The 26611-nt window shown below is 43.1% G+C and overlaps 4 protein-coding genes across 5 annotated transcripts in view; 2 read left to right on the forward strand and 2 right to left on the reverse strand.

Moving 5' to 3' along the window:
* The first annotated feature begins 1171 nt into the window (after positions 1 to 1171).
* aadacl4 (arylacetamide deacetylase-like 4) lies at positions 1172 to 3563 on the forward strand. Its single transcript, XM_076755208.1, has 4 exons — positions 1172 to 1348; positions 1789 to 2014; positions 2608 to 2671; positions 2780 to 3563. The coding sequence occupies exons 1-4, from the start codon at positions 1172 to 1174 to the stop codon at positions 3561 to 3563; spliced, it is 1251 nt and encodes a 416-aa protein (XP_076611323.1).
* A 415-nt stretch (positions 3564 to 3978) lies between these two features.
* On the forward strand, positions 3979 to 6832 carry cfap107 (cilia and flagella associated protein 107). The gene is made up of 4 exons (XM_076749330.1): positions 3979 to 4186; positions 4665 to 4775; positions 5125 to 5299; positions 5577 to 6832. The coding sequence occupies exons 1-4, from the start codon at positions 4076 to 4078 to the stop codon at positions 5849 to 5851; spliced, it is 672 nt and encodes a 223-aa protein (XP_076605445.1). The 5' UTR covers positions 3979 to 4075; the 3' UTR covers positions 5852 to 6832.
* A 777-nt stretch (positions 6833 to 7609) lies between these two features.
* klhdc7a (kelch domain containing 7A) lies at positions 7610 to 11788 on the reverse strand. The gene has a single exon (XM_076743075.1). The coding sequence runs from the start codon at positions 10033 to 10035 to the stop codon at positions 7741 to 7743; it is 2295 nt and encodes a 764-aa protein (XP_076599190.1). The 5' UTR covers positions 10036 to 11788; the 3' UTR covers positions 7610 to 7740.
* Positions 11789 to 11886: 98 nt separating this feature from the next.
* Positions 11887 to 26611, reverse strand: part of igsf21a (immunoglobin superfamily, member 21a) — a 171744-nt gene continuing 157019 nt past the window's right edge. For both annotated transcript variants that reach the window (XM_076743097.1, XM_076743087.1), the window contains exons 8-10: positions 22000 to 22192; positions 18577 to 18615; positions 11887 to 14094 (exon numbers count right to left, since the gene is read on the reverse strand). In XM_076743097.1, the coding sequence (XP_076599212.1) occupies positions 14018 to 14094; positions 18577 to 18615; positions 22000 to 22192 (309 nt within the window). In that variant the 3' untranslated portion in view covers positions 11887 to 14017. The remainder of the gene's footprint in view (positions 14095 to 18576; positions 18616 to 21999; positions 22193 to 26611) is intronic.

Consider the following 26611-nt stretch of genomic DNA (forward strand, 5'->3'; position numbering starts at 1 on the left):
CAGAACCACATCAGTTGTTTGAACCCAATTTGTTGTGCTAACAGTATTTTTTGAAGCAGACTATCTTTCTGTGTGTGACAGTGCAATTTGGGAAATAGGTCAGCCCAGTCTCAGAAGCAAGAAAACTGCATGAATACCTCTTAAACAAATCCTATGAATTCATGGGCCTCAGACAAGATCCCAGTCTGTGATTTTTGGCCCTGGCACTGTGATTTTTACTGGGTATCACTGAATGCAGGGCTTTTTCAGCAACTGGGATGGGTTTAAAGAGCAGCCTCACAATGGTTGCTTTGTGCTGGGCTCAGCTACTTAGGGAAGGCAGAGAGGCTCTCGGGGGCTGCTAGAAACTCCAAGACAACAAGACTCCAGATGCTGTCTTCATTTTGGGAATTTCTGAGATTTACAAAATGTGAACCCAAAGTCAAGTTGTATTGGGAGCTTGTACCAAAGTATTCTCAGCTGAAGTGAAACTGAATTGAAGTCAGTGAATTTGGAAAAAACAAGAAAAAAACCTAAAGGTGTGCATTACAGCGGGGGGGCAAGTGGGTTCAGGCTGCACGCAGAATGCAAAAATGTAAATAGTGTATATTTCAGAAGGCACTGTTTATTTATACTCATGCTATCACTGCCATCTACAGATCAGCACTGAAAGTTCAGATAGGGGTGTTTCTCAGTCAGCCTTCACTGGGGAGCATCTCTGAACGTTTTCTTCCCTGAGACACCAGACAATGGCAATGCCAGGCTGTGCCGTAAGCAGCAGAGCTTTCCTCAAAAGCAGGGCCACGAAAGAAAGCAGGAAAAATACACAACAATCTTCAGATATCTGTGAAAATATTCCTCGGGATTGGAAGGCAACATAATAGGTACCGTGGAAATGTGAGAGTAATTTAAAAACTGCTCTATTAACACAAACAATATTCTGCAGTAGTGGAACAACTTGGTTTCTTTGGGAAACATGTAATTACTTTCACTACAAAGCCATAAAATATGCTGAAGAATAGATTTTTATTTTTTTTTTCCTGGCCAACAGGCAGCCAAACATGCCATTAAGTAAAACCAAGGTCAGAATACATTACACGTGGCTGTGGGAGGGGTGGCAGGAGGCTGGAAGCAGGTAGATAAAGCATCTACTCCTAATGACTTACCTTTAGCAGAGCAGACTACCAACACCATGGACATCGGCTCGGCAATTTTAATAATTGGCTTCGCCGCGCTTGTTGCAGCCTTCCTCCTCCTGGTAATTGGACTTGTGTACTCTGAGCTGATGAATTCAGACATTCCTCGTGGGGTTGCAAATGGTGGGAAACTGCACATGGTTCATGGCTTGTTTGTTGGCATAGCAATTGTGGTGAGTATCTATGTTTGTGCTTATCATTTATGTTTTCTGCATGTTTTTGTATTGTATTATAATTAACGTTTTTAAAGATTATTAGATTAACTAGATGCTCTCCTGTAAAGAGCTTCTGCTTGTGCAAGATTAAAAAAAACCCTCTATTCTTTCAGGCCCTTGTCAAAGATGGCTGTCCTTTCTTTGTCCTCCAGTAACTGATAAAGCTTAGATCAGAGAAACTTTAGATAAGAAATCAAGTCTAACAAAGGTGCAAAAAAACCCCAAGGTCATGTGTTCCCCTTCTTTGATGTTGTCATAGTAAATATGGTTTCTCAGACAGAATAACTTTCACTTTGACTTTACCCATCAAGAACATTTTTTTGTTGTGTTTTTTTTTTTTTTTTTTTTTTTACCATTCTCTCCCACCTGTGGTGCATCTGTGGTTCCTCTCCTACAAGGGCCGGATCCTGCATCGTCTGGGTATCTGTCATCAGGTCAGCTTCATCCGATGGTTTGTGGCCTGTTTTCTGACTCGCTTAAATCCAGTTCCTGCGGGCCTGCGAGTGAAGGACTTGGAGTTCTCTGAGGTGCCAGTGCGAGTCTATGAACCCACCGCTGTGTGCGACGGCTTGAGAAGAGGACTTGTTTATTTCCATGGAGGAGGATGGGTGTCGGGCTGTTTAGGTACACAAAGTCCAGATAATTTACTTAAGTAATAGTAGAAATGATATGTTGCATAACATACTCAGTTATGTGAAAAATGCATTCAAAACTACATTAAGTAAGAGTATATAAATAAGAGATATGTATTTTCAAATACACAGTTGAGTTGGAGTGATGCAAACAAAACTTTAATAGCATCAGAAAAAAATGATGACTTTGTTTCCTTTCATTCGTATTTGGTCATCTTTTAAAGGACCTATCAATCAATTTGCGGCTAATGGCAAGATCCCTTCCTGTCATAATGCTCACAGTGCAAATTAACCTGTAACTAACAACCAACAAGTAAGAAACAGAATATTTTCCTCTGAGAGAGTGGAAAATCCCAAAGTATAGAAATACTTCAACTTACATATCGTACTTTCCATCTTTGTACATAAATTCATGTTTCTTGAATTGAATAAATGTATTAAACACTGTCTTAATACACGAAAGGAGAAGAGTGTAGGCAGAAAGAGAGAGAGAGACACAAAAATTGGCATGTTATGTCTGCAGAGCTCAGCTGCTTCTTAGTATCATATCTTCACTAACTGTGATGTCTTGCTAATCCCGAACAGATTCTGTTGATGAAGTCTGTCGGCACATCGCCAAGGAGTCGGACACCACTGTGGTTTCTGTTGGGTACTTAAACTTTTTTCCACAATGCATGTAAGAAAAAATCGTATTCTGTCTACCACAGAGCCAGAATCCAACATACTGTCCCTCCGTCTTCCCTCTCACCCCTCTTAGGTACCGATTAGCCCCCGAGCACAGGTACCCTGCCCAGCTGGATGATTGCGAGACAGCGACGTGTCACTTCCTGTCTGTGGCTGAGGCAGAGTTCAGCGTGGACTCTCGCAGAGTAGCAGTCGGAGGAGACAGCACTGGGGCTAACCTGGCAGCAGCACTGTGCCAAAGGCTGGCGAGGAGAGAGGACGGACATCTGCTGTCCCCCTGCGCTCAGGTCCTCATCTACCCAGCCCTGCAGATGGCAGATTTCAACCTACCCTCATACCAGCAAAATCACGCTGTGCCCATATTGTTTCGTGGCCGGATGGCGTTCTACTTCCTACAGTACCTCAATGGGGACATGTCTGTGTGCCAAGATGTGTTGGATGGCAACCATGTCCCCACTGAGCTCAGGCCACATTATAAGAAGTGGCTCTCCCCTTCCAATCTACCTCCTGAGTGCCTCACACGGGGTGTCTGTGAGCACCCAGCCCCAGAATACGATGGAGAGGTGTACCACGCAATCAAAGCTGGTTTAGAACCTGAGGTGTCACCTCTACTGGCAGACGATGCTGTCATTCAGAAAACCCCGCCCACCTTCATTCTCACCTGTGAGTACGATGTCCTGAGGGATGATGGGATTCTTTACAGAAAGCGGCTGCTGGACTTGGAGAAGGATGTCACCTGGCAACATGTAATGGAAGGATTTCATGGCATGATTAACTTTTTTAACCACAGCTGGCTCACCTTTCCCTCTGCAGTGCAGGTGGTGGACAGTGTGGTTGACTATATGAAAACGCTCTAAAGATCACACAATATCCTGTATTCCACTTTCCATCTTGTTTTACATTTTAATAAACAAAAGTGGCCTCCTGTGGTAGAGCTTTCTTCCTCATTAAAAATATAGCGTTCACAGAGGGCAACCCCCCCCCCCCCCCCCCCCACACACACACACAAATCTATAAACAAAACCTGTTTTATTCCAAAAATGAAAAGTAGCCTGAAGACACAACGTCTGGAAACAATTTCTGGCACCACTCCTTTAATACAATATAGAGTATACTGCAAAAAGGTAAATGTCATGCCCTAGCCTTAAGGGATATTCCTTTTTTAACACAGATGCAAGACATCTCTCATTTGCTTCCAGGATACTCTGCTTGCCTCCCCTTTCAGTGTTTGCTGTATCCATAGCAACAGAGCTCTTCTATTTCCCCTCCACTGCCTATGCCATTATGGAGCCAGGTGAAACCACCCACATGCTATCTGTTTGACTAGCTAACCATATTCTAACACGGGCTCAGATTCCCCTGGTTAGGCATGAACCAAACAGGGACGACGCAGGATAAGTGGGCCCAGACCGGCTGGAGAATAGAGCAGAAGTATTCAAGCAAAGTGCTGTTAGGCAACTGGGCAGAAGAAAGACTCCAGGTAGGCATTTTGTCTGCTTATTGCCTCTTTCACTTTCATGCTGGTATCAAAATAAGGCGTTCTGATTTAAGCACTTAAATTGAATGTGAGAACACAGGCTACCTATGTCTTTTCATGCTGCAGATCCAAAACATAATGCCACACCAGTGGCTGCCTGCCAAGGGTTTTGTAGCACCTCAGTTGGTAGTCAAAATCTATAGCAAAGTGATTAGGCAGCCTCAGTTCAGCTACATCAGCACAGCCTCCTGGTGGGAGAGGCTAGAGCTGGAGACTAATTGCATTGACGTGAGGTTCGGCCACGGGCTGCTGCTTCAGGATCCAAGAGGAGAAATGACTTAAGAAATACTGTACAACAGTGGGGATCGATAGTGAAGTGTGAGCTTTGCTGATCCTTGCGCTGGGCTCATTGCTCAAGTCCCCGTATATCTCCCCCCTCCTCACTCCTCTTTGCGATGTCTGTTTATTCTGCCCGACACAGTTCACTCGGGAGCCAAAGACGGCCAACAGCACCAATCGTGTAGACTACCGGCCCCACTGGGACTTCAAGCCAGACGTCTTTGAGAGAAGATCTGCCCTGCTGAGAGCTGAGGTCAGCCTTTAACTGCTCATTCATGGCATTAGCACCAATTGAATGCCTGTCACAGCCTTGCAAGTCAGGGCTTTCTTCTCAAGATTGTGGCCACTTCTGCATAATATTGATGGCCAAGATAAAGGCTTGTGATAAAACTCTTTATGAAAGCAAGTTTCTGGTCAGACTCAGCAGTCAAGAAAAATGTGTAAAATAATCAGTCTTACTGGGCTCTTAAAGGCTAGTTAGAGCAATTTGCTGCTGTCACATAGTGAGCCTTTTGAAGATTATTGTAAAAGAATAGGTCATGCCCTCTATATCTTAATCCAGTGAAGGCCAATGCATACAGGCTATGTGTGTTGTCTTCCAGGGGCTTCCATCCAAACTACTTTTTGCCCACCATGGCCCACCGTCCTCTCATTACTTGGTCACGGAGTATAAAGAGAGCTACGGGCAGAAGCACACGAATGCTTTGCCCACCCTGCGACCCTGGCATCCGAACAGCTTGACATGGCAGTTTGAGAGATCTGACCAGCCAATTCATGGTAAGAATACTGTTCAAAGTGCCATGCCACCACTGCCTGAAGGTACAGATTATACATGGGAAATGATACATTAAACAATGCAGGCAGTAGTGCTATGAGTGTAGCGCAAACATCAGAGGATTAAATTTTGTACAGACAAAACACATCAGCAGTTGTGCTCATGAACAATTAAATCTGGGTGGTCCCAGATGCCTTTTATTGTTCCAAATCAGTCACCAGTGTAATTAATGGCTGCAGTAACATGGCAGTTAACTTTCTCTTCTGTGTTCTTTCACAGCCCTTCCAACCAACTTTGGCCCGCTGCAGTCCACAAAGCACTGTTTGGAAAAGCAGCAGTCACACCTCCCGTCACTGACTGTGTACAGGTCAGCATACCAGAGGCACCCACTTAGTACCTTCTGCCAGAGCCGCTGTGCCAGAGCTTCACACATGCTCTCCAGCCACCTCCATGCAGCCAATCACAACAACAAGGACCTCGATCTGAGACGGCGCTCGCTACTACAAATCCCAGATCCTTGTCTCAGTCTGAGTCCACAATCACAACAGGCTTAAAGACAACACTGTGGCTCTTCACATGCCGGTTGTTAATTTAGAAGCTCAGATGCAAGTGTTGCTGCTTTGTCGTTCCTCTTGTTTTAAAAGTCGGCTCCATGAAAAAATTTAACAAAGCAGACCGTTTGGGAAATCAAAAGCAACTTAAAAAATTAAACATGATTCTCATTACGTGGCTGTGAGGACTAATGTAGGTTTGCTGTGTTATGGTGAGTCGCTTCAGTGTTTATATATATGAATATGTGTCTGTCTGTGTGCAAGATGGAGAAAGGAGGGGGCTATAAATCATGTCCGCCTTTCCAGAGGATAATTGTATGCAAATTCTTCACCCCTCTGTACAGTTAATATCTGCAACTCATGGAATGGGCTGTTAGCATTACCCTAGATAACAGAAAAGAAGGAGAGGAAAAGCGTCGATGCCTGAACTAACCTGGGCATTGAGGCAAACTGGAAGCCGTGAGTCATCCAAGGCAACATCTGAAGGGACGTGTCTAACTCCCATTCCATTAGGTGTTTAGTTACAGGGATTCAAAGTGTTTAATTAGGAAGAATCAAAGATGCTTATGTTTGATGGTCAACCATCTGCGACTGCCTCCCTTTTTCCCGCCTGCCTGCTGCCTTCCAGTGCAGCTGAAGCCCTGTGCTTCACCCAGTGTTCGCCGGTTAGTCACTCTGCTGTGCTGCTGATGCCTGTGTGTCACATGACATCCCTGTGTTGTGGGAAGTCTGGAGCTTGACATGTCTTACCCAAAGCACTGTGTTTGCCTTGAGAGCCACATGATGGTGCTATAGCAGCACGTCACTCTGTGAAAGCTATCAGTGAGTCTTTGAAGTCCTCAGCATGAAAGTCTGTATTGTGAAAGACTTTATTGTAAATGAGCAAACAATGAGGGATTTAATATTTGTATCATTCTTATGCATATTTCCATTGTTAGTTTAATTGCACAACACTTAAAAAATAAACCATGGGTGTTTACATTGTTCCTGTGTTATTCTATTACTGGTTACCAGTGAACAAATACTGGGATAGACTTTTGGCTTAATGCCATTAATTCTAGATTAATATGCAGCGAATGACAAGTTCATATATTTCTTTGATGTTTATGGAACAATAGATAACAAAACAAAGAGATTTAGTAGGTACAATGAACAAAGAATCTGCTCAGTCAAGATTAAAACAAATAGCCACCAAAGGAGAGTGACTAGAATTATAAAAACAACTGCAAGTTGGAGTGTTGGAAGAGTAAAGACAAATTCTTTTAGATCAACTATTTATATTGTATGACAAACCCATTTACGTCCTGTCATATTTAAAGAGCAACTGTGGATAATTGCATTGTATCCAGGCCACTCTGTAAGTTATATTGGTGCCCTACACACTGGAGCAGTGATACATTATCACTATATTGTCCAATCTCTGCAATACGTTAGAGCTGAATGAACTCATTTACTCTGAGGCTTATTTATGAATTATCTTTACAGCTAAAGAGGTTAAGCATCTGGAATGATATAAAACTAACTTAATGGCAGGAAGGGGTGGCAAATCAAAGAAGAGAACAATTTACATGGCAGCACATCCTGTGTAAATCTAAGCAAACAGTAGTTTGACTACCATTAAGAGTCTAATACGTTAAATCTACTGCTGGGGATCGAGACAAGAGAAACACACATTTCTTTGTGTAATACCCAATCCAAAGAAATAAAGTGCTAAAAGATACAGCAGCTTTGTGAAAAGGTGACAACACAAATCTTACAATTTCCAATAGCATTTGGGGGTTGGGCTGAAAGCAAAACCCACTCAGTCAACCAAAAACTTGATGTAAAGCATGCTCTTGTAGCGATACTCCATCACCACCTAATCTTATCATCAATGGAAAACTGAGTCCGCGTTACACACTGGTCTGCCGAGGCTTCTTATCAGGAAGCGAAAGGACAAAGGGGAAAAGTATGCCCTTGGCTGCAGAGAGAACACTCAAATTCTCATCTGTGAAAGCAGGAGAGATCTCATCAGCCTCAAACCTCATGGTGAACTGGCGACTGACACAATAGATTGTGTCATGCGTCGTGACACACTGGAAGGCAGGGCAGCGCAGAAGCCGTTTGGAGCTGCACTCGTACCACAGCCGAGCCACCGTATGGTAGCGGTACACACTGATGCCTAGCACTGGGTTAACATCAAACCGATACAAAAATCTCCCCACAGCTACCATATCTGCAGTTCTGTCTTTGCTGCCTACCAACAGACTTGGCCTCCAGGTGTTGGTTTTGGGGCTGTAACGCAGTAGGATGCATCTAAGAGTTCCCCCTGAAACGAAAAGCTCTCCATTGCACACTGCGACTTGATGTGCCACTGCAAATGTATCATTAGGCAGTGGAGCCACAAATGTCCATCTGTCCAGTCGCGGGTCATAGCGCTCCACTGACGAAAGGCACTCCCCTCCGATGGCGTAGATGTAGCCCTCCAGAGCAGCCAGTTTGCAGCGGGGCCTGGCTTCATTCATAGGACTGATCTCCTTCCAAATGGATGTCAAAGGATTGTAGCAAAACACTCGCTTTGAGGGTGTCATTTCTCTGTCTGTGCCTTGGCAGCCCACTGCCACAAATAAGTAGTTATCCATTGTGCACATGGCACAGGCTTTAGAGATGACCTCCTGTGGGATCAGGCAGAGTGTATGCCAGACGTCTTTGTAGTCATCATAATAGTACACTGCACTGGATGTCCTCCTCTGCTCTGTCTCTGCTGTCTCCCCTCCAGTGTTCCTCACCCAGTCTTGAGGGTCCATATCTGCCACCATGACAAACCTTCTCCCTCTTATTCTCTGTTTCTGGATTTGATCCCGCTCACCAGCCATTAGCCGCCCAAAAAGGTTGGGGTCCCTGAGCACCTGGAGGTAGTTGTCTGACATGACTCCTAGGGCTGCTTGCTGCAGAGAGGTCTGGCCATGTTTCTTGGCCAGGTACAGCATCTCCAAACAGTTACCCAGATCAAGTTTACTATTCAAGCTTTCCAAATCGGTGCTGTCAAGAGTTTTTGTCGGAAGGTGAAAAAATGGAGCCCCTGCTACACTCTCTAGATCTGTCCCTTCCCTCACATTACGATCTTTGTTGTCTGTTGAGCTCAAGATCATAGGGTGAACACAGACAGGCTCATCGGTGGTTGAGGCCAGCAAGTGAGTCATTCGAGTAGAGGCTCTTGATGTCAGAAAGGGGATGGAAAGCTCAGACTGCTCAGCTGCAGACAGATAGCTCTCCTTGCGTAGGAGTACAGGCCTTGCAGGGTCCCTCGGCTTGAGGCTTCCCAGTGAGGTGGGATCCGCAGCGGTGTTTTGTGGTAAAACCAGATCACGCATAATGATGGGACTCAGAGAAGAAGGAGATTCTGTCAGGCTGCTGCCACGACTTCCAAACTCCGCTGGCTGTAACTCAGAGTTCCTCTCAAACTGACCCAGTGTAGTATTTGAGTCTGTAATAGAATGAGAAGAGGACTCAACATAATAATCATATATCTTTCCACGCACAATCTGATCTCCTGTTCCTTCCAGCACCACGTTAGCATCCTCCACTTTGATCTCTGCCTTAGAGAGGAAGCTGGAGTAGGCCCCCTGGCGCTCCAAGTCCTGCCTTAACTCCCTGCCCACACCCACACTGCCCTCCAGCTTCTGCAAAAAGCAAGGGGAGCGGCGCCCCGTTGTACTGACCATCCCTCTCTCTGTTGGATGAGGAAGGTTCAAAGCAGATCCAAATGAAATATTACTGGTGGCAGCCTTTGCCTGCTTCTGATGAGCGAGTATCTCTCCTTTCAAGCTGATATCTTGGTCACTATATGGCAATCTACATGCATCCTCACTCTTTTCAGCTTGGGTCAAACGAGCTTCTGCTGGTATTTCCTTGGAGGTGTCAGACGTCAGGTCTTCAGTGGCTGAGCGTGAGGGTCTGGGTTGCTTGTCCCCATCGTTGGCGTCATGTTTTGTGGAGTCTTGATGTCGTAGTGTCGTATTGCAGTTTTGGCAGGTTGCATTTTCTGGCTCTTTGTTGTCTTTGATGCAGACCTGAATTTTCTTCGCATCCCTGGAACTGTAGAGCCTGTAGGCCCAAGAAACGAGTAGCACAGCAGCCACGGAGATACTCAGTTTCAACAGAAGCTGCATGTCGAACTGGACTCCCAGAAGCTCTGCGATGGGCATAGCTGTAGCGGTGATGGTGGCGACGATTGGTTGACTGATCCTATTGAATGTTATTGTCAATGCGTCTCAGCTGACAGTAGCATGCTGTCTGGTTTTCATTGTAAAAGAGCTGCTGTGATCTAATGACCGCACCTCTTGTCTAAAGGATCAAGTGTAAGATGATACTGGTAGAGGTACTATTTGCATCCCTGGTTCTGTAGAGGCGGGGCACCAGTCATGCACCATCTGTGGCAAGTCAGATACAGACTCAGTAACCATACACAGAATATGTAAATACCATAGATCAATATTTGGTTATGGAATTTGCTGACTCACCCAAGCTTTTCCTGTAACTATCCAAATGTTGTCTAGGAACTCTGGTCAAACTTTCTGACTAAACTTTGTTTGAGCTATGCTGTTGTTGTTGCATCTGTGTTTACATGAACAGGAGGGGTTCAGGTCATGCTTTATTATGCCAGTTTCTGAAAATGTGCTTAAAAATATTATGATAGATCACAGTCTTTAACTCAAGCACACAGCTAGGGCTGCAGGAGGAAAACATGGTTTGAGTAAGGGGTGGAGAGTGATGATAGGTGACATTTATCAAATACTTAATAACCAGGATACATCTGTTTGCACAGCCATGCTGCAGATCAAAGGTCCTTTTCTGTGCCAGCGCAGATGCTTAAATTACTCTCTCTCTAAAGAGAAGCTGAAGATTGCTGTCGAACAACAAAATAGCAGGCAGTCACTTGATATTGTAAACACATAGAACTGTATATAATAGAGAGAACTGTCTGAAGAATTCCCTCTGGAAAGAGAAACCTGACAGCGTCATTCATTTCCATACACTGTACAGAGATGCAAACATACATCCTGTCATATGGGAGCCATGTCCCTCAGTCGCCGCTGTCAGGCTGTCATTTGTGCTGCTGATAACACACTTGAGCGAGGCTGCAGTCAACAACAGAACAGTGTTTATTTTAATAGCACTCTGTGGAGCATTTTAAGGTGCATCACTTGGAGAGGCATATAGAGGGTGTGTCCTAGCTGACATGGGCACTGTTTGGTCATCCGATACCTGAGCCTGCAGACGACATAAAGGAAACTGGATTCTGCAGGCATGGTTGACTGCTGAATAATTCACAGATGGGCCACAGAGGCAGCTTCTTATCCTCACCATTGCTCCCAGCTCAGGTGAACTATTGAGAGTGCTACTGAGAGAAAAAAAACAAACATGATTGTCAGCGCTGTGCATTGTCGTATGGCGGCACTTTCACCTCTTCTTGTATCGTGCATGACAGGTGTGCAACATGTGACTGAACAAGAACAGAACAGGCACAAAGACATTTTTTTTTTTAGCAGCCATTTGCTGCTGTTTCCTGTAAAAGCTATGCAGTTTAGTGAAGCATGGCAGGCAGAGGAGGGATGTAGACACAAAAAGCAAAGCTTCATATTTTGTGACCATCACATTTTTTGAGTCATCAATTTGTTAAGGAAATAAAAGAGAAACTGAGGTGACACAAATTTTATCCATAGGGGTCATTCAGCTTTCTCACAAATAAACCTAAACAGCATTGACTCATTGCAGCAAACAAAGGTGCACACAAAAGCCTGCTCTTGTTTTCACATCGATGTCCCTATAATTAAGGACAATTACCACTGAAGGGAACAATTAAATGCTTCACATCCAGGGCTAAAATAGGAAATTCTTGCTTTCTGGGCAACAGAAAATGTAATAATGTAAAACCACATATTGAAAAGGGTCTTATTTATTGCCTGTTAGACTTTTTTTTTTTTTTTGGTCTGAGACAGCTTTGAATAAATTTTATTAATTTTTACGAAAGTTACATGAAGTCTTCGTACATACTATTAAACTGAGGACATTTGTATTACACACATATGCACACGCACGCACACACACACAAAGTCATGATGTACTTCTATTGGCTTGATGATTATATAAATACAATTTGCACATTCCCTAATGCGTTCAGATATGGCGACAAGCCTGTTTTGTCTCTCTCGAATGTGAAATGAGTGAAAAAAGCAAAAAAAAAAAAAAAAAAGGGAAAAAAAAAAGCACAGAAGTGCCTCTTGAATAAAAATTAAAATGATAGCAGAGTTATAATGCTGTACAGTGGGTGGACAAGGATTCATGCCCTTCGCTTCCCTCACTGGAAAAAAGAATTAATTCAAAGCGCATATGACTGTCTGTTAAAAATGTTTGTGCTATGCAGCTCTCATCTCCAGAATCCAGGAATATGGATTGTACTTTGGCAAGGTGAGCTGATATCCCAAACGGATAGGTCTATCCTTTCTATTTGACTAAGCTTTAAAAATGTCTCCTCTTCCCTCCCACCTGGTTTAAACCTTAATCCCTTAATACATGTTGTGTCCTTAGAATAGCTTAAATTACAATTCTTGTGAAGTCCAAAAAATGCAGGATTACTCTGCATTAAGCTACTCTTCACTGTGTGAGAGAGTACAAGCTGCAAATGGTTAACAGCGATGCCAGAATCTCCTTCATGTCATGCTGGGGTCAGTACAATCAGAAATCTGAAACAAAGTCATTTTCGGAGCTTGAACGTAATTGAGCAGACATAAAAATGAGTCTTTTTCTCTCGGCCTACGCAGCCTGTCCTTCAGATTTCCTTTATACTGTGAGATTATCATAAAATTGGACTCCTGCAACAATCTAGATATGCAGGAGTGGGCAAAATGACCTGTACCCAGCATCAAAGACGCCTGGAAGATGCACATATACTATGGAACATGTCAAACACAGTGTTACAAGTAAAGCCAAGGCTTGCAAGTTTTATCATCTCTCCATTTTAATACAGGTGAAATGAAACAAATGCAACAACCCTGTTTACACACGCTGCCTCAGGTGAGCACCTCCCTGGAATGGCGGCTAAAATGATCCTACTAGTACTGTAAATGTCTGGGTAAGAGTTACGTATTGTACACAATGTAGGTCACTTAAGATAGTATGTCACAAGTAAATAACTTGATTACAGGCCAGTGACAATGAGTTGCAGTGCTGTCAATTGCAACACACCAAAAGGAGAAAGAATCTTCAAACGTCACATGCACCACAACCCCAAAACAGCAGACATATGTTAGATCATTTTTTTACTCTGTCCTTGGAGACCTGCCATATAGATATAAAAAGCCCAAATGAGAAACATAAAGGCTGTTAATGCGTCTGTCCGTTCAGCCAAGAATTATCTCTGAAAACAGTGTTGAATGAAGTACAAACGAAGGTGGAGAAGTGTAAAACTCCAGCTATCTCAGCAACCATCCCTCACCATAACCCATATAACCTCTTTAATTATTTTCAATATTTACAATGATGTACACAAAATACACTCAAAAAGGAGATTTTTTTTCTAGTTTCTCAATGCTTTTAAATCCTCTTGTACATTCCGAGCCATCAGAAAGAAGGAATACGTGTATATTAATAAAAAAAGAATGTTCTCTTGGAGCATCTGTGTTTGTTCCCCCGTGGTTTATCAGCTTGTTGCTAATCAGGTGCATCCCAGGACATGTAACAGACGGGTGTGGTTGATACGGTGGCGCAGCCTAAGCCAGTTCCACTTTTCACATTTCAGTCAACACCAATGACATTTTGACTCATCAAAAAAAAATCCAAATGCTTTTTTCTTTTCCGTTTCAAATCAACTGATTTTATTGATCAACAGGCAGACGTGGGACAAGAAACAAAAAAAAGGTGTAGCTGGGCAGGGCTATATAGGAGGTGGTTATTGTCATGTTCATCACGTTGTTCTTTTGATATCATTATCTTGGTTATTATTTTGTTACAAAAACAGTGGCGCGCCATCCTGTGGTGGTACTGTTTCCTGATCGACTGACACATGGAGGGCCTCTTGATGACTGGAGAAGGCTTGCAGGATTTGTGGAAAGTGTGTGCGGATGTTGTGTAAGAAGGGCAGGTATGTGTGTGTATGTGTGCGAGTGAGAGTGTCTCGGATGAGGGGTTTCACGTCAGTTCCACGGTCACTGTGAGGACAAGCGCCATCCACGTTAGTCCGAGCACGTCCATGCGGGAGGCTCCATCTACAAACACCGGAGAAAGAGTCGATCAGAGGGGGACACACTTCCTCTGTCATCAATCTGTTCATCAATCAGAAAAATCAGATTTCTGACACTTCCAAGACATTAATCCTACTTTTTAGGACTTTTACGACCCTTTTATGTGATCTTATTCAACTCCCGGAGCAGACAGAAGAGCTGATTCAGATCTCAGAAAACTGCACCAATCGCTTGTTTGCTTGTAAGCGTGAAAAGTGAGACGTGTTGTTGCTTGTAATTTATGTGCAAACATGCCTTCGAAGCATGAGAAGCATGCCTTAGAATATTTGTAAGTTCTGAATGACTTTGTGGCTAATTTGCTTGGTTTTATCGAGGGCAAAGGTTTGCATGTTTCAAGCTTTTGAACATGGTATGATTTTAATGTGTTTTTATTGTAATGTCTGGTTTGATGCAGCTGTTCCCTTAATTTGAGATAATTTTCTCCAATGGGAGACAATAAACCTAACTTTAATCACATGCAATGAATGCGTTTTAGAGCGATGTTACCTCGTACTTTTCATTGGCTGTTTTAAAGTAAACCACAATGTTTACTCCTGAATAAGCTAAATGCTATTTTGGTAAAACCAGTGCTGAAGAGGTCAAAAAAATAACATTAATTTGGAAGGTATTATTATTATTATCAAGTAATTATCAAGTGCATTTAACCTAAATGCATGAATGTGTTATATTGTCACTGTGTGGTAAGTTCTTCTGCAGTAATATACGCTGCTTAAAGTCACATTTGTTCTTGGACTAGAGGTGTGGTGAGTTTATGACAGTCATGCAAATGATAATGATACCAGTAAAACCCTTCTTTCTTTCAGTACACTCATTTTTTAGAAAATCTCATTGTTCTTTGAAGTGCAAATTAATGACATGCAGTCAAGTCAGGTTTGGTTATGTTGACCAATATCACAAATTGCCTCAAGAAGCTTTACAATCTTGAATATGACACAATCTATCTTTAGACGTCTATTTGGAAAAGGTAAAACTCCCCCCAAAGCCCCTTTAATGGGGGGAAAAACTCATTGAAGTCTATATACAGTATGGGACCAATGCACCAACACCCGAACGTGTCCCGACGTGGCCTTTGGTGCAGTCCAGACAAACACAAAGATACTTTTTCTTGTCAAATATTTGAAGAGCCCTCAGATAAAAAATGAGAAGTGAGGAGTGAAGCCCTTATTTTATTTGACTTTTTCTGTTTTGGACTTGTTCTAAGGCCCACAGCGGGGACTCCAGATTACAGAGGAGAGCTCAGCAGAGACAGCAGCTTTATGCAGCCATTGCTTTTTGTAGCTCCCTCACGGACATCACACAGAGAGAACTGTGGAACTGGAGCTGCTGCGGGGGGAAAGTTGTCTCGGACTGAGGGTGTGGCTCTGCTGACATAACCAACAGTTAGTTCAGATTGTGCCAAGATTGCAGATACGCCAACAAACACAATGTGAACCTGAATGCATCGGGGTGTGGCTACATTCAGTGTTTGATCTGTTTGCGGTCAGTCCTGTCAGGTCCTTTGAGTCTGGATGAGAGAATACTATCTGGGATGCTGAGAAATGTTGATTTTAACAGTTGTATTATATGATTTTCAGGATTCTTTGAGTTAAACCATCAAGGTCTCTTAATGGACGCCTAATAATTCTACAGAACGATCTGATAATCTGACATTTGAACAGAGCGTACTCCGCTGTGTTTAAGTCATAGAACATTAGACAATAAAAACTGGATCTTCTCAATAAGTATCTCATTCTGTAATGGGCTCATCCAACCATAAGATCATCATCTGAGGTCCCCTTCCAGTCCACAATCATAGATGCAAGTCAGCCAGCCATCTGTTTGCCTTCAGATTTTGGCTCAGACCTCAGTGCATTTCTGCCAACCTGAATTTGAACTGGAACTGATTTCTGTTGCATCGTGCTCTTTTTAATAAAGGATGACTCTACCTCAGTTGTGCTGGACCTCAAACGCCAGCTGAAAACTAACGCTTTATTTTTTTATTTTTTTTTTTTCCACATGATGACACGACTGCTTTGACTCCAGAGAAGGTTTAAGTCGAGTTAGCCGCCTTTACAAAACTATTTGATATTCCTGACTGTGGCTATGGCACATCTGCTTGTGCTCCTTCCAGTCTGGTTTCAGTCTCTGATCTGACCTCTCTTCTAAAAGAGGATTTAAATTAGAATTTTGCATGGCACTGTGGAAAAAGACAGATGTAGCATGTCTGCCAAAAAAAAATAAAAATGCAGATTACTTGATTTTAGCTGCTGGCACATACTTATTGTTATGTTTGAGTCCGTTTTTGAATGCCAAGCCCATCATTTGAGACTAAGTTAGTTGTAATGATTTTTGCTTTACGATTGCACAACCCTGTCTCAGCCATGATGCTGCATCGCCCGCAATAAGGTAATAACCCCAAAGTTTTGACACTTTCACCAGCCTGGGCTGACAGGCACAGTGCTGTGTGCCACAGAACATGTCACATTTTTGTCCTCAATTTCACTCATCTTTTAAATTCTGCTCATCGCCATACAGTGCGGCTTGACAAGTTGTCTGGGAGAGTGGAGTTCTGACAAAGATAAATGAATATAACCCCTCACGGGAAGCGTAGTTTTCTCGTCTGCTACGGCCTTGACTGACTGATGAGGGTGGTCCTTTCCCCTTGCACCAGGCGAGGAGTTGGGTATTCAGCCATTAAGCGATCGGGCACGTGTGTGGTGACCTCTTGGGGCCATGTTGTACACCAATTTGACTTGCATGCGAGGCATGTCTGCGCGTCCATGCTGACCTGATTCTGTCCTTGCTGTGACACACCTGCTCCTGCGCTTACCACAGCATTTGCATATTCAGATTTGCATCCCTAAGATACGACTAGCAGAGCCGAGAAAGGGAGGGGAAGAGAGAGGTGGGAAAAACAAAGAGCAAAAAGGGAAGAGAGACTGAGAAATTGAGTGTGGGGGAAGACGAGAGGCAAATAATGAGATGTTTTGAAAGTAGGAAGCAGGAAAAGCGAGAGAAGGAGTGAAGCTCGTGTTAGACTACAAGACTGCTCACATCTCATGTGACTGGGGCAGCTCATCTTAAAGACAGCGCCGCTTGCCATCTGCTTGGGAATCTGTTCACACTGTACGCTGGGACAAACATGGGTGTTACACACATGCATAAGGGATTATACACTATGCAATTATACCATTCAAATACATTTTCCACTTCATCAACAGCAGCTCATTGTGAAAAGGAAACTATTACCATACAGGTGCTCTATTGATTCTTGCTTCATGCTACAGAGGTTACAATTTACAAATTTAGTGCACATGATGAATTTTACAGAATTTTGTTCTTTCACTAATCGTTAATTACTGCATGCTTGGACTGACCATGACATGCTGCCACATTCAACTATTTTTTATAGCCATTTATCAAGCTTGGAGGAAATGAAGCTAAGGGCTACAAACTAATCTACTTGTTAAAGAGTCTCTTTTTATGGTTCATTCAGTTTTTCTTACTCCTGTGTCTACACTCTGATTGCTATTTCCATGGGGCCACCCTCTGATTTCTTTCCTCTGATTTCCGTCTTAGTGAGTCTTAGACCTCTTCACAGCCCATCTAAAAAGTCTCTACACTCTAGCTGTTTAGCCAGAATTGAATTTTTTTACACTACAGCATAATCTGCACTGACCATAAGGCCCGAGTGGCTGCTAACGTGCATCAGAATTGTGAGCTCGGCTGAAGAGGAAAAGTAGGAAATATAAATATGATGGAAGGCGGAGAGGCAGAATCAGCGAGGGAGAGGGAAATAAAGTGATGAAAAAGGGAAAGCGCAACCAGAAATGGATGAAACGGGAAGACAGCTCGGCATTGGGAGACAGAAAGCGAGTATGAAAAGTCAGAGAGGAGGAGAGGAAAGACAGACAGAGAGATTGAAGTAGAAAGAGAGAGGGAGCGGCAGAAAAACGCGAGAGATGGAAAGGTTGTTGTCACAGCCCTGCGGCTTCTCCTGACAATCCCTCATCTTTACATATGATAATCTCAGAAGCCGCAAATGAGCCACCACCGCACATATGAAACACCAATAATCTCACACTCAACCAAAAGTGACAGGCTTGGTTAGTCATTGGAAGAGGCTTGTTGCTCGCTGCTACTGAACATCGGCGAAGATTAATCCTGACTGAATCACTCACGCAGTCTGTCTGGGAAAATGCATTCAGGACAGAATGAGAAACATCCACTTGTCAATACTTTGAATGTTGAAACCACGGTCTCCCAAAGAATTTGCGTCTCTGATCAGTGCCAGATTTCTACACACTCTTTCTGACTGAACAGACAGTGGTGCCACATTTCTTGTTATATTGCAGGCAGCATTGCTGGAAATATGATGATCAAGCGATACAGCAGGAATCATGAGACGCAGTATTATGAACACACAGTCAAAGATCTGAGAGTCAGTTCTGTGGTTGAAATACTTACTGTTCTGATTCTGTGTGTTTTTCATCATGCTTGGATTTTCTGTTGGGAACAAAGAAAAAGGATCAACTGTGAGATGATCAAAAAAAAAGCAGCTGTTACCGAGAGACTGAGCGTATGAAGGAGGGAGTTAATAAGACGATAAAGAGCGTGACAAGGAGGAGGAGGAGACAAAGAGAAAAATAGTCATTTCTGACAGAGGTTGTGGCTTTCTAATGAAGCTGAACTCCAAAGTTCCTGAAGCACATGTTTAAATGGCACACCCCCAGAGAGGAAGACTGGGCCTGTTAATGGAACTGGGAACGCAGAGCACTGCACCAGAACAGCCTGGACACTTTCAGCAGCAGCGAGACCAGGCAACTACAGCTGTGGCCAGACTGTCTGGGAAGGAGGTCTGGAGAAACTGACTCCACCTTTAATAAGTAGTGCCAATGTCTACCCTGCATAATACACTGACAGTGTGTTTTCAGAGTTCTCAGAGGGATAAAGTAATTGCAATGGAAGAAGCAGAAGGGTTTGCAGAGTATTAGCAACACCCCTGAATTCCACTTTGTGAGCTATTTTTTGTCCTAGCACACTGTCTGAGCAGGTGAAAGCCACATATACAGCACAGTGTGAAACTTTTTTGGTCTCACTGCAGCCACATTAACATAGCAGTTCCTCAGAGAGGCGCAGGGAAATTAGTGTGTCCATGTTGCACATGCACGCTTGTGTTTGCCTGCCCATGCAAAATTTGCACAAGCGTAGATGTCTGCGTGTTTCTGCATGTGTGTGCACTTTGTCTGCCCGGGTGTGTGTGTGTGTGTGTGTGTGTCACTGCCCGGCTCTTCAGTGCTGACTCACTTCACAGTAATCTCAGAGGGTATTATCACTGAGGGTGGCTAAAGATGTACATCATCAAGACGTGAGCGCTGCTCGTCGTCAGTGGAGAGTCTCTATACCAAGCCGTCATTATACTCTATTATTCCTGATGATGTATATTGAACACTTTGCCAAGCGAGCAGAGCCCCCAAATACTTCTCTCTCTTCACCCCCGGCAGGGAGAGAAGTGTCTCATCTCAAGGCCACAGGGGACGGTGCCAAGGTCACTTAATCACCATTTACTTCCCCTACGCGTGAGGGGAAGCAATCTACAAGGAGCAGGCAGACAGATGGGCCATACTAGGCACGTAGCCGATGACACCTGAGGGTGCATCAGGGTGTTAAATAGACATTAGTGCTCTTCCTAGCAAAACGCCTCCCAAGGTAACGCCTCCCTAAAGTGGCACTTTCGCCTTAATGTTGGTCCTTATTAGGCCCGCCCAGTAATTTGTACATTTGTGACATACTTTAAAACCCTGTTCACAGGAGTGTTTCAGGAAGAGGATTCAGACAAAATGATGGATACAATATTCTTTGTTTCAAACTCGATGAAGTACGAAAATGGTGTCGACCTGATTTAAGTTAATGGGGCACTTCAGGACTGAAGTGCATGCGTGTGCGAGACACACTCCCTCCTGCACTTTTTAGAAATCCTCCTCCAGTTTCTCTTACGTGATTTGACTCCTGTAGAGCACACGTGTCAAAAGCTCTAACATTGGAACACTGCTGTCTTTATCTATCTACAGTATAGAAATGTCCTCTGGGCTTTCAAACATAGGTCTCTGTCACGTAAATGCTTCATAATGGCTCCATTCAAACATGACAGAGCCATTACGGCTAGAGCTGCAATGCTGGCACAATATTTTACATCAGGTATGTGAGAAGGATTGGTCGCACACATCAAAGAAGAAGTGTTCTCACTTCTGTTAAGGGCTGCATCAATAATGGATTTCAAAACTTATTTTGTAGTTGAAGCCTAAATTAATGACCATTGTGAGTGTGAGGGAAGCTCAGCCACACTAGCAGAGACCCCCTAATATACTTCATTATCATAATTGTTAGCTAGAATTGAGAAATTTGCTGCCTAATTTACACAAATGATGTCTGCATATTTAGTGCTTTGTGTGTTGTGGCATCTGTGGTGATGTGAAATCTTTCAAATCAGACTGAAATCGTGTGACTTTTATGGAAAAGTGACTCAAGGATTTATTCAAACATGAGACCAACACGTCAAACTGGCATCCCATTTAGGTGAAGTGCACGTCTAAAAACGGCTAAAAAAAACCCAAACACTTATTTAAAAATCCTGTCTACTAGAAATTGGGTTCATACACAACCAATTTGCATCCACAATTATGTTGTGCTGACAAACGTTATGGCTGCCTGGATTGTGTTCACAGTCAAGGTTTTTTGAGTGAATGAAACACTACATTTATGTACCACGCTGGAGTTGCAGGGAGGTGGTCGGGGCAGCTGGTGGACCTATAAAGTGCAGGACTGTGACACCAGGATCCAGCGTTGGAGTCCAGACTGTGGTTAGATTTAGCCAACAAAAGCACGTTGATTAAGATCAGAGAGTTAACCAAGTGCTGCCAGTGCCTAAACATAACCATAAAAAAGATGCATAATTTTGGCAGAAAACAAATGAAATCAGTTGCTCAGTCTGAACATTTTTGCACCTCACCAGGAGCCTTAACTACATTTCCTCATAATGCATCACACTTCCTTTAAAACATATTTGCTGTTGCTAATCAGTTATATATAATCGTCATTTCTAGGAGGCAGCGCTCCGTTTCCCTACGTATAGCAGAACCTATTTGAATAAAACTCCCCTCACTGATAAAGCTTGCTGAAGAAGCTCAGAAGTGCACATCCCAGTTCTTCCAGGAGTGTGGAGAGTAAACAGATCCAGAGGAGCACGGCACACAGATATAATAGAGCCTGTAAGCAATCCAGCTCCCACATCAACACCAGTAAATGAACAACTTCCAGATTCGGATGAACGCGTTGCCGTAGTTTGGCCATTGAACAAAGTGCTTTTCTAACACTGTCAACAACAAAGGTCCTTTGATTTCATCATGGGCCTTTGATGCCACTGTTGGCTGTTGGGGTTGAAGTGAGAGCAGTACAAGACAAGGCTTGGATGGAATAGTCGGTAAATCCCTTGCTTGAGAATAGTCATCCTCACTAAGTGCAGCCTTAAAAAGAATGTGTTGTGAGCCAATTAGGGATACAATCTCTTATTAATCACACACTTAGCTGCATTAATGATTAATACCTAAAAGCGGCCACATGAATCTCTGAAGTATTTTTCAAAGATACTGTAGACACATGAAATGAATTTTGTAGAATTATGTAATTTTCTGTGACATTCAACTGTGTAATTGTGAAAGTGTTCCAGACAATTCGTGTGGAGCCAAGTTGTACAGTAACAAAAAAAAAATGTTTCATATTCATCGTCCTCTAAATAATTAATCAAACTTAAATGTGATTTCACTTCAACTGCAAGTGTAGTAGCCACTGCAGAACGGGGGCAGGGCGTGTTGCTGAGCGGAGCGTACATACCAAAGACTATGAGGCGAGTGTGTGTATCTGTGGAGCCCAGAGGATTCTGGGCCGTGCAGCGATACATGGAGCCGTTGAGCTCGGCCGGCACTCGCTCCAGAATCAGCTCCTTCCCCTCTCGCTCGGTGCTGCCATCCAGCAGGCGGCCCCCGACTCGTGTCCAGGTGAAGAGGGGCTCGGGGAACACCTCATTCTATCAACACCCGGCACCCGCGTGGGATGGAGAGGAAAGAGGGGGGGAAAGAGGGGGAAAGAGAGGAAAGGAGGGGTGAGAGGGTGGTGCAGAGAAAGTCTGTGAGTCTCAGCCAAGAGATTAAGAGCAAAGGATACATGAATAATACAAGCTCCAATTTTTTCCCTAATGCAATGGCAAGTTAACAACATGCATTAATAATCAACACTTCACTTTACAACAGTTTTTTCCTCCTCACATTTTGAGCCCTCCGGAGAGTACTCCCCCGAATTCCAATTTAAAAATATAACCCTCCATAAAGCAGCATTTCATTCATATCAGTGGGTTGACGTGTTCATAGATAATAAGAGGACACAGAGCGAGGGTGAATCTCTCGAATGATTCCACCTCTGAGGTTTAAAGTCTTGCTTCTTCATCTTCCTTCTCACACCATAGTCCCTCCCTGACACGTGCACCACACACACAGTGTCATGTATCAATCAATTTTGGGGACATTACATAGACTTACATACATTTCCTGGAGACCCTAACCATAGCCATAACCACTACTTGCCTAACCCTAACATAAGTTATCACCCTAAAATTTAATGATTTACATAATTTGGGACTTGCATTTTGTCCCCTTAATGCAGGTGAGTCCCCACAATGTGACTGTGCAAACAGATTTATGTCCCCACAACATTAGTAACACATGGCCACAGACACACACACATATTCCTAGACTACCTAATTTTTTAAAACCCGAACTCTTTATTCAAGGGCTTTTCTTCATAGTATATGAGGGTACTTGCAGCCCTGCTGATCATCCATCAAAGGAGCGACCTTTTTCTTTTTTATTTTATGTTCCACCGTCTCCAGGTGTGTTCTGAATCATACTTGGACCACAGTTTGTTGTGGTTGTTGGAGCATCTGTAGAGCATCATTTTAACTCAACAGTCAGATAAAAGATGCTGAATTATTCTTTCTCTAAAATGAAGTACTCACAACTTGAATGAATATTGCTCCATGCTCTCTAAGAGGGCGCCTGTGTCATTAAAGAGAAGCTGAGAGACTCCTTTCAGTCTGAGTGGTGGACCTTCGTTTCTCTCAGCATTGAAACCTTTACAAAGTAGTTTTTGTGAATAAGTCTTCAGCTTCATTTAGGATAAATGAACAGAAGCAGCTTACATACTGTTTACCATCCTTCCTACATTCCCTAATTTTAACATCACATAACAAAAATCACACAGACAAATACAAGTACAACCCGTATGAATGTCCCCAAAATGGACTTATAGCAACTCACTGCTCAACCATAGAAAATATCTCAAATGTCATCATTCTTGAGAAAAACAGATGCTGAGCCAAATAAAAGCATGCTAATAGTAGCTGACATGCTAACGACAGTTTCACATTTTCATACCATTTAAATAAATGCAAGACAGATTAATTACCTAAATATCAATATTCAGAGTGTTTCCTAACATACTCCCAGTTGCTTTACTGACTTCTATCATAATAGGCTGTCACTGTGTTTGCACACTACACTCCTTCATTCAAGCGGCGACAAAGCCAACCCTGCTGGAACCATTTTACCAAAAGAAAAATAAAAAAAATCTAAAAACAGGCTGCAGTTTTTCAGGAATGAGTAAGATTCAGACATTCACAACCATCCAGGTAGCGAACACTGTGTCACGTTAGCAGCATCTCAGCTGTTGTGGTGTTGAAAAATTTAAATACACAATTGCAAAGCAAAACTGGATTAATACATTTGGATTATTATCATCAATTAAGAATTCATTTTCCTCATTATTTTTTTTATTTATCCGTACTAGAGTGTTAATATTGCTCTGTGCTAGCCAAGAGGGGTTTTTACACACCAGTGGACTTCTGTTAATCTGAGCAGTAAAAGGCTGTTTTGACACTAATGAACTTTACTGCCATCTACTGGACTTTAAGATGTATGGCATATAAGGCCAAATGACCATTCTTACAGTGTTAACAAAAGTGAAAAATAAGTTGTGCATCCGCCCCGTGATTCAGGCCCACTCCAAATTTTAACAGGGTCTCTCTTCGCCCGTGCTCCATCTTTACACCAAGTTTCATGATAACCCTGAAAGTTGTTTTTCTGTAATCCTTCTGACAAAAACAAACCAACGAACGGGACAGAAAAATAACCTCTTTGGCAAAGGTAAATACATGTTTAAGAGGCCTGTATCTTCAGTATGTAGCTTGTGAAATAGCCCTCACGTAGTGAGCTCAAGTTAATGAGTCGTTACAATCCCTGCTTCAGCCTGCAGGGGCAGTACTGAGTATGAACTTTAACACTCGCCCACCTGGAGGTCCCCTCTTGGCTAAAATAAAAATTATTTCAGTTTTAGAAATGATTTTAGGTGCAACAACACTGAGGTTGACGCTGAGATCCACTGTTGGATATGAATGCAAGTGTAGTCACTCACATGAGCACGAACATGCAGTTCACAGAAACACACAATATATCATCCCTTCCATCCATTTGATACACTCTTGGAATAAAAGGCCCTGAAACACATTTCAGCAGTTCAGGCTTTCGGAGTAGAAAGGGGTGTCCAGCACTCCATGTCAAAGAAAAGCCCACGTCAATTGGACATCAAAGGTACTTGACACGTGACGAGACGGAAGGAGATATCTGTCCCTACTGAACTTTATGGTTCATTCAAGAGATTAGAGGTCTGACCTCAGCGATGTTTTTGGAGATCAGCAATATATGACCTCATCTTTTGTGACATACACAGTGAATGAAGCAGGAGGTGTAAAATAAATGTCTCCCACCCGCCATCACTATCTGTACTGGAAGAGAGGTGCATGCGCTCAAAATGAGCTATTTGACAAAATTGTGGAAGTGGAGTGAATCAAAACAGAGCCAACAAATCCAGCTTGTGCAACATTAGCTAAACGCTGGTCATATCAGTTAAGAGTGCATGACCACACAGCTGAAAATGAAAATGAGTCCAGACTGCAGTTTGTCTTCCTTTGCAGGTTTTCAAGCACAAACAGCTGCTATCAGATGTCAACATCCCTCTCCACTGACTCAAAAAAGGGCACATTTTAGAATCCTTCCCCAGAGCGAGCAGTGCTGGTGCATTTTTTTTTTTTTTTGTCATGCACCCGAGATCAAATCATATCATTCTCACATGTCCACACAAAGCAGACATTTCAGAGTTCAGATAAACCACTCTGAACATGTGTGGTGCAAAGCTGCCCCGAACAATCCAAAGTGACCCACTGAAAGAGCGAAAACAGTGAAAGCCCTCAACCTGCTGCTTTGTAATTGTTGTGACAAAGCTGGTGTGAATTGTCTAACCTTTCAAAATAAATGTTAATAAAAGAGCTCTCCGAGGTCTATGTTTAAGTCATGACAGCGGTTAAATGAGTCGGTAGATTGAGACGAGCTCTTGGGAAAAGGTCACATTAAGAAAAAAAAAAAGAAAAAAAACACTAAAAGGGTTTAAGTGAGAGCTTCCTGTCACATGTCCCCAAGAGCCTGTAGAGTCCAAATTAAAAAGGTCTGAGCACTGTGCTGCTCAAACCATCAACGTCCTGTTTAATCTCACGCACAAAGCAGTGAAAAATGAAAACAGAGACCACGCTGCAGGATGATCATCCATAATAAATTCCTAAAACAATAAACCTGAGGGGAAACTGGCATCTTATTTTATCAGAAAGGCAGGAGTCAAAATTATCTGTCTTGACACACAATCTTATCTACTTGTGAAACCCTAGAGCCGAGGTCCACTGAAGGATAAGGGAAATTTGCTTTCTGATCAGTCTGCATGCGCTGATGCCCTCGCTGCCGAGGGGCCCAACTGGCTGTATGCCACAGTCAAGCCTGTATAATAACCAATTTTAACAGTGTTCAAAGAAAAACTTTCGCGGATTCCCGAGGTCATTGAGCAGACATAAACACATGTACAAATCTGTGCAGTCAACAGCTCGGTGCACTAAACCAAAAGCAATACAAAACATTCATTTTACATTTTAAATGTGTCAGAATGAAACCAAAGAACAAATCTGACTTATGATTCCTAGAAATTCCTGAAGCAGTGACCGAAAGGCAACAAAGGCGATTTGTGCTGTGGGCCATTAACGGGTCCTGTATCAGGATTAGCCCCATCCTCTTCACCTGACTGGCATCAGCTGCCTGGCTTCAATGTGTCATTCCTGTCAAAGGGATCAGGACCATTCACGGGCCATTCACACTCGGGACATGGTCTTTTTTTTTTTTTTTTTTTGTCAGGGGATGACAGTGACACAAAGACAATCTCTTTGCTGTTACCTTTAGCTCCTTCTTTCAGATTATGGAGCCGAAAGTGTGAAAGCAGAGAAAAGCGACATAGCACAGTCAGACCGATGGGCACGGACATCAGATGGACCTCAGTCGTTCATATGCAAATTAATCTC

Source organism: Chaetodon auriga, chromosome 2 (genome assembly GCF_051107435.1).
Source record: "Chaetodon auriga isolate fChaAug3 chromosome 2, fChaAug3.hap1, whole genome shotgun sequence".
Lineage (NCBI taxonomy): Eukaryota > Metazoa > Chordata > Actinopteri > Chaetodontiformes > Chaetodontidae > Chaetodon > Chaetodon auriga.

Coding starts and splice junctions, on each gene's coding strand:
- aadacl4 (XM_076755208.1), top strand. CDS start 1,172: ATGGACATCGGCTCGGCAATTTTAATAATTGGCTTCGCCGCGCTTGTT. Junction 1,349..1,788: donor TTGTTGGCATAGCAATTGTG/GTGAGTATCTAT, acceptor CTCTCCTACAAG/GGCCGGATCCTGCATCGTCT. Junction 2,015..2,607: donor ATGGGTGTCGGGCTGTTTAG/GTACACAAAGTC, acceptor AATCCCGAACAG/ATTCTGTTGATGAAGTCTGT.
- cfap107 (XM_076749330.1), top strand. CDS start 4,076: ATGAACCAAACAGGGACGACGCAGGATAAGTGGGCCCAGACCGGCTGG. Junction 4,187..4,664: donor GGGCAGAAGAAAGACTCCAG/GTAGGCATTTTG, acceptor TGCCCGACACAG/TTCACTCGGGAGCCAAAGAC. Junction 5,300..5,576: donor ATCTGACCAGCCAATTCATG/GTAAGAATACTG, acceptor GTTCTTTCACAG/CCCTTCCAACCAACTTTGGC.
- klhdc7a (XM_076743075.1), bottom strand. CDS start 10,035: ATGCCCATCGCAGAGCTTCTGGGAGTCCAGTTCGACATGCAGCTTCTG.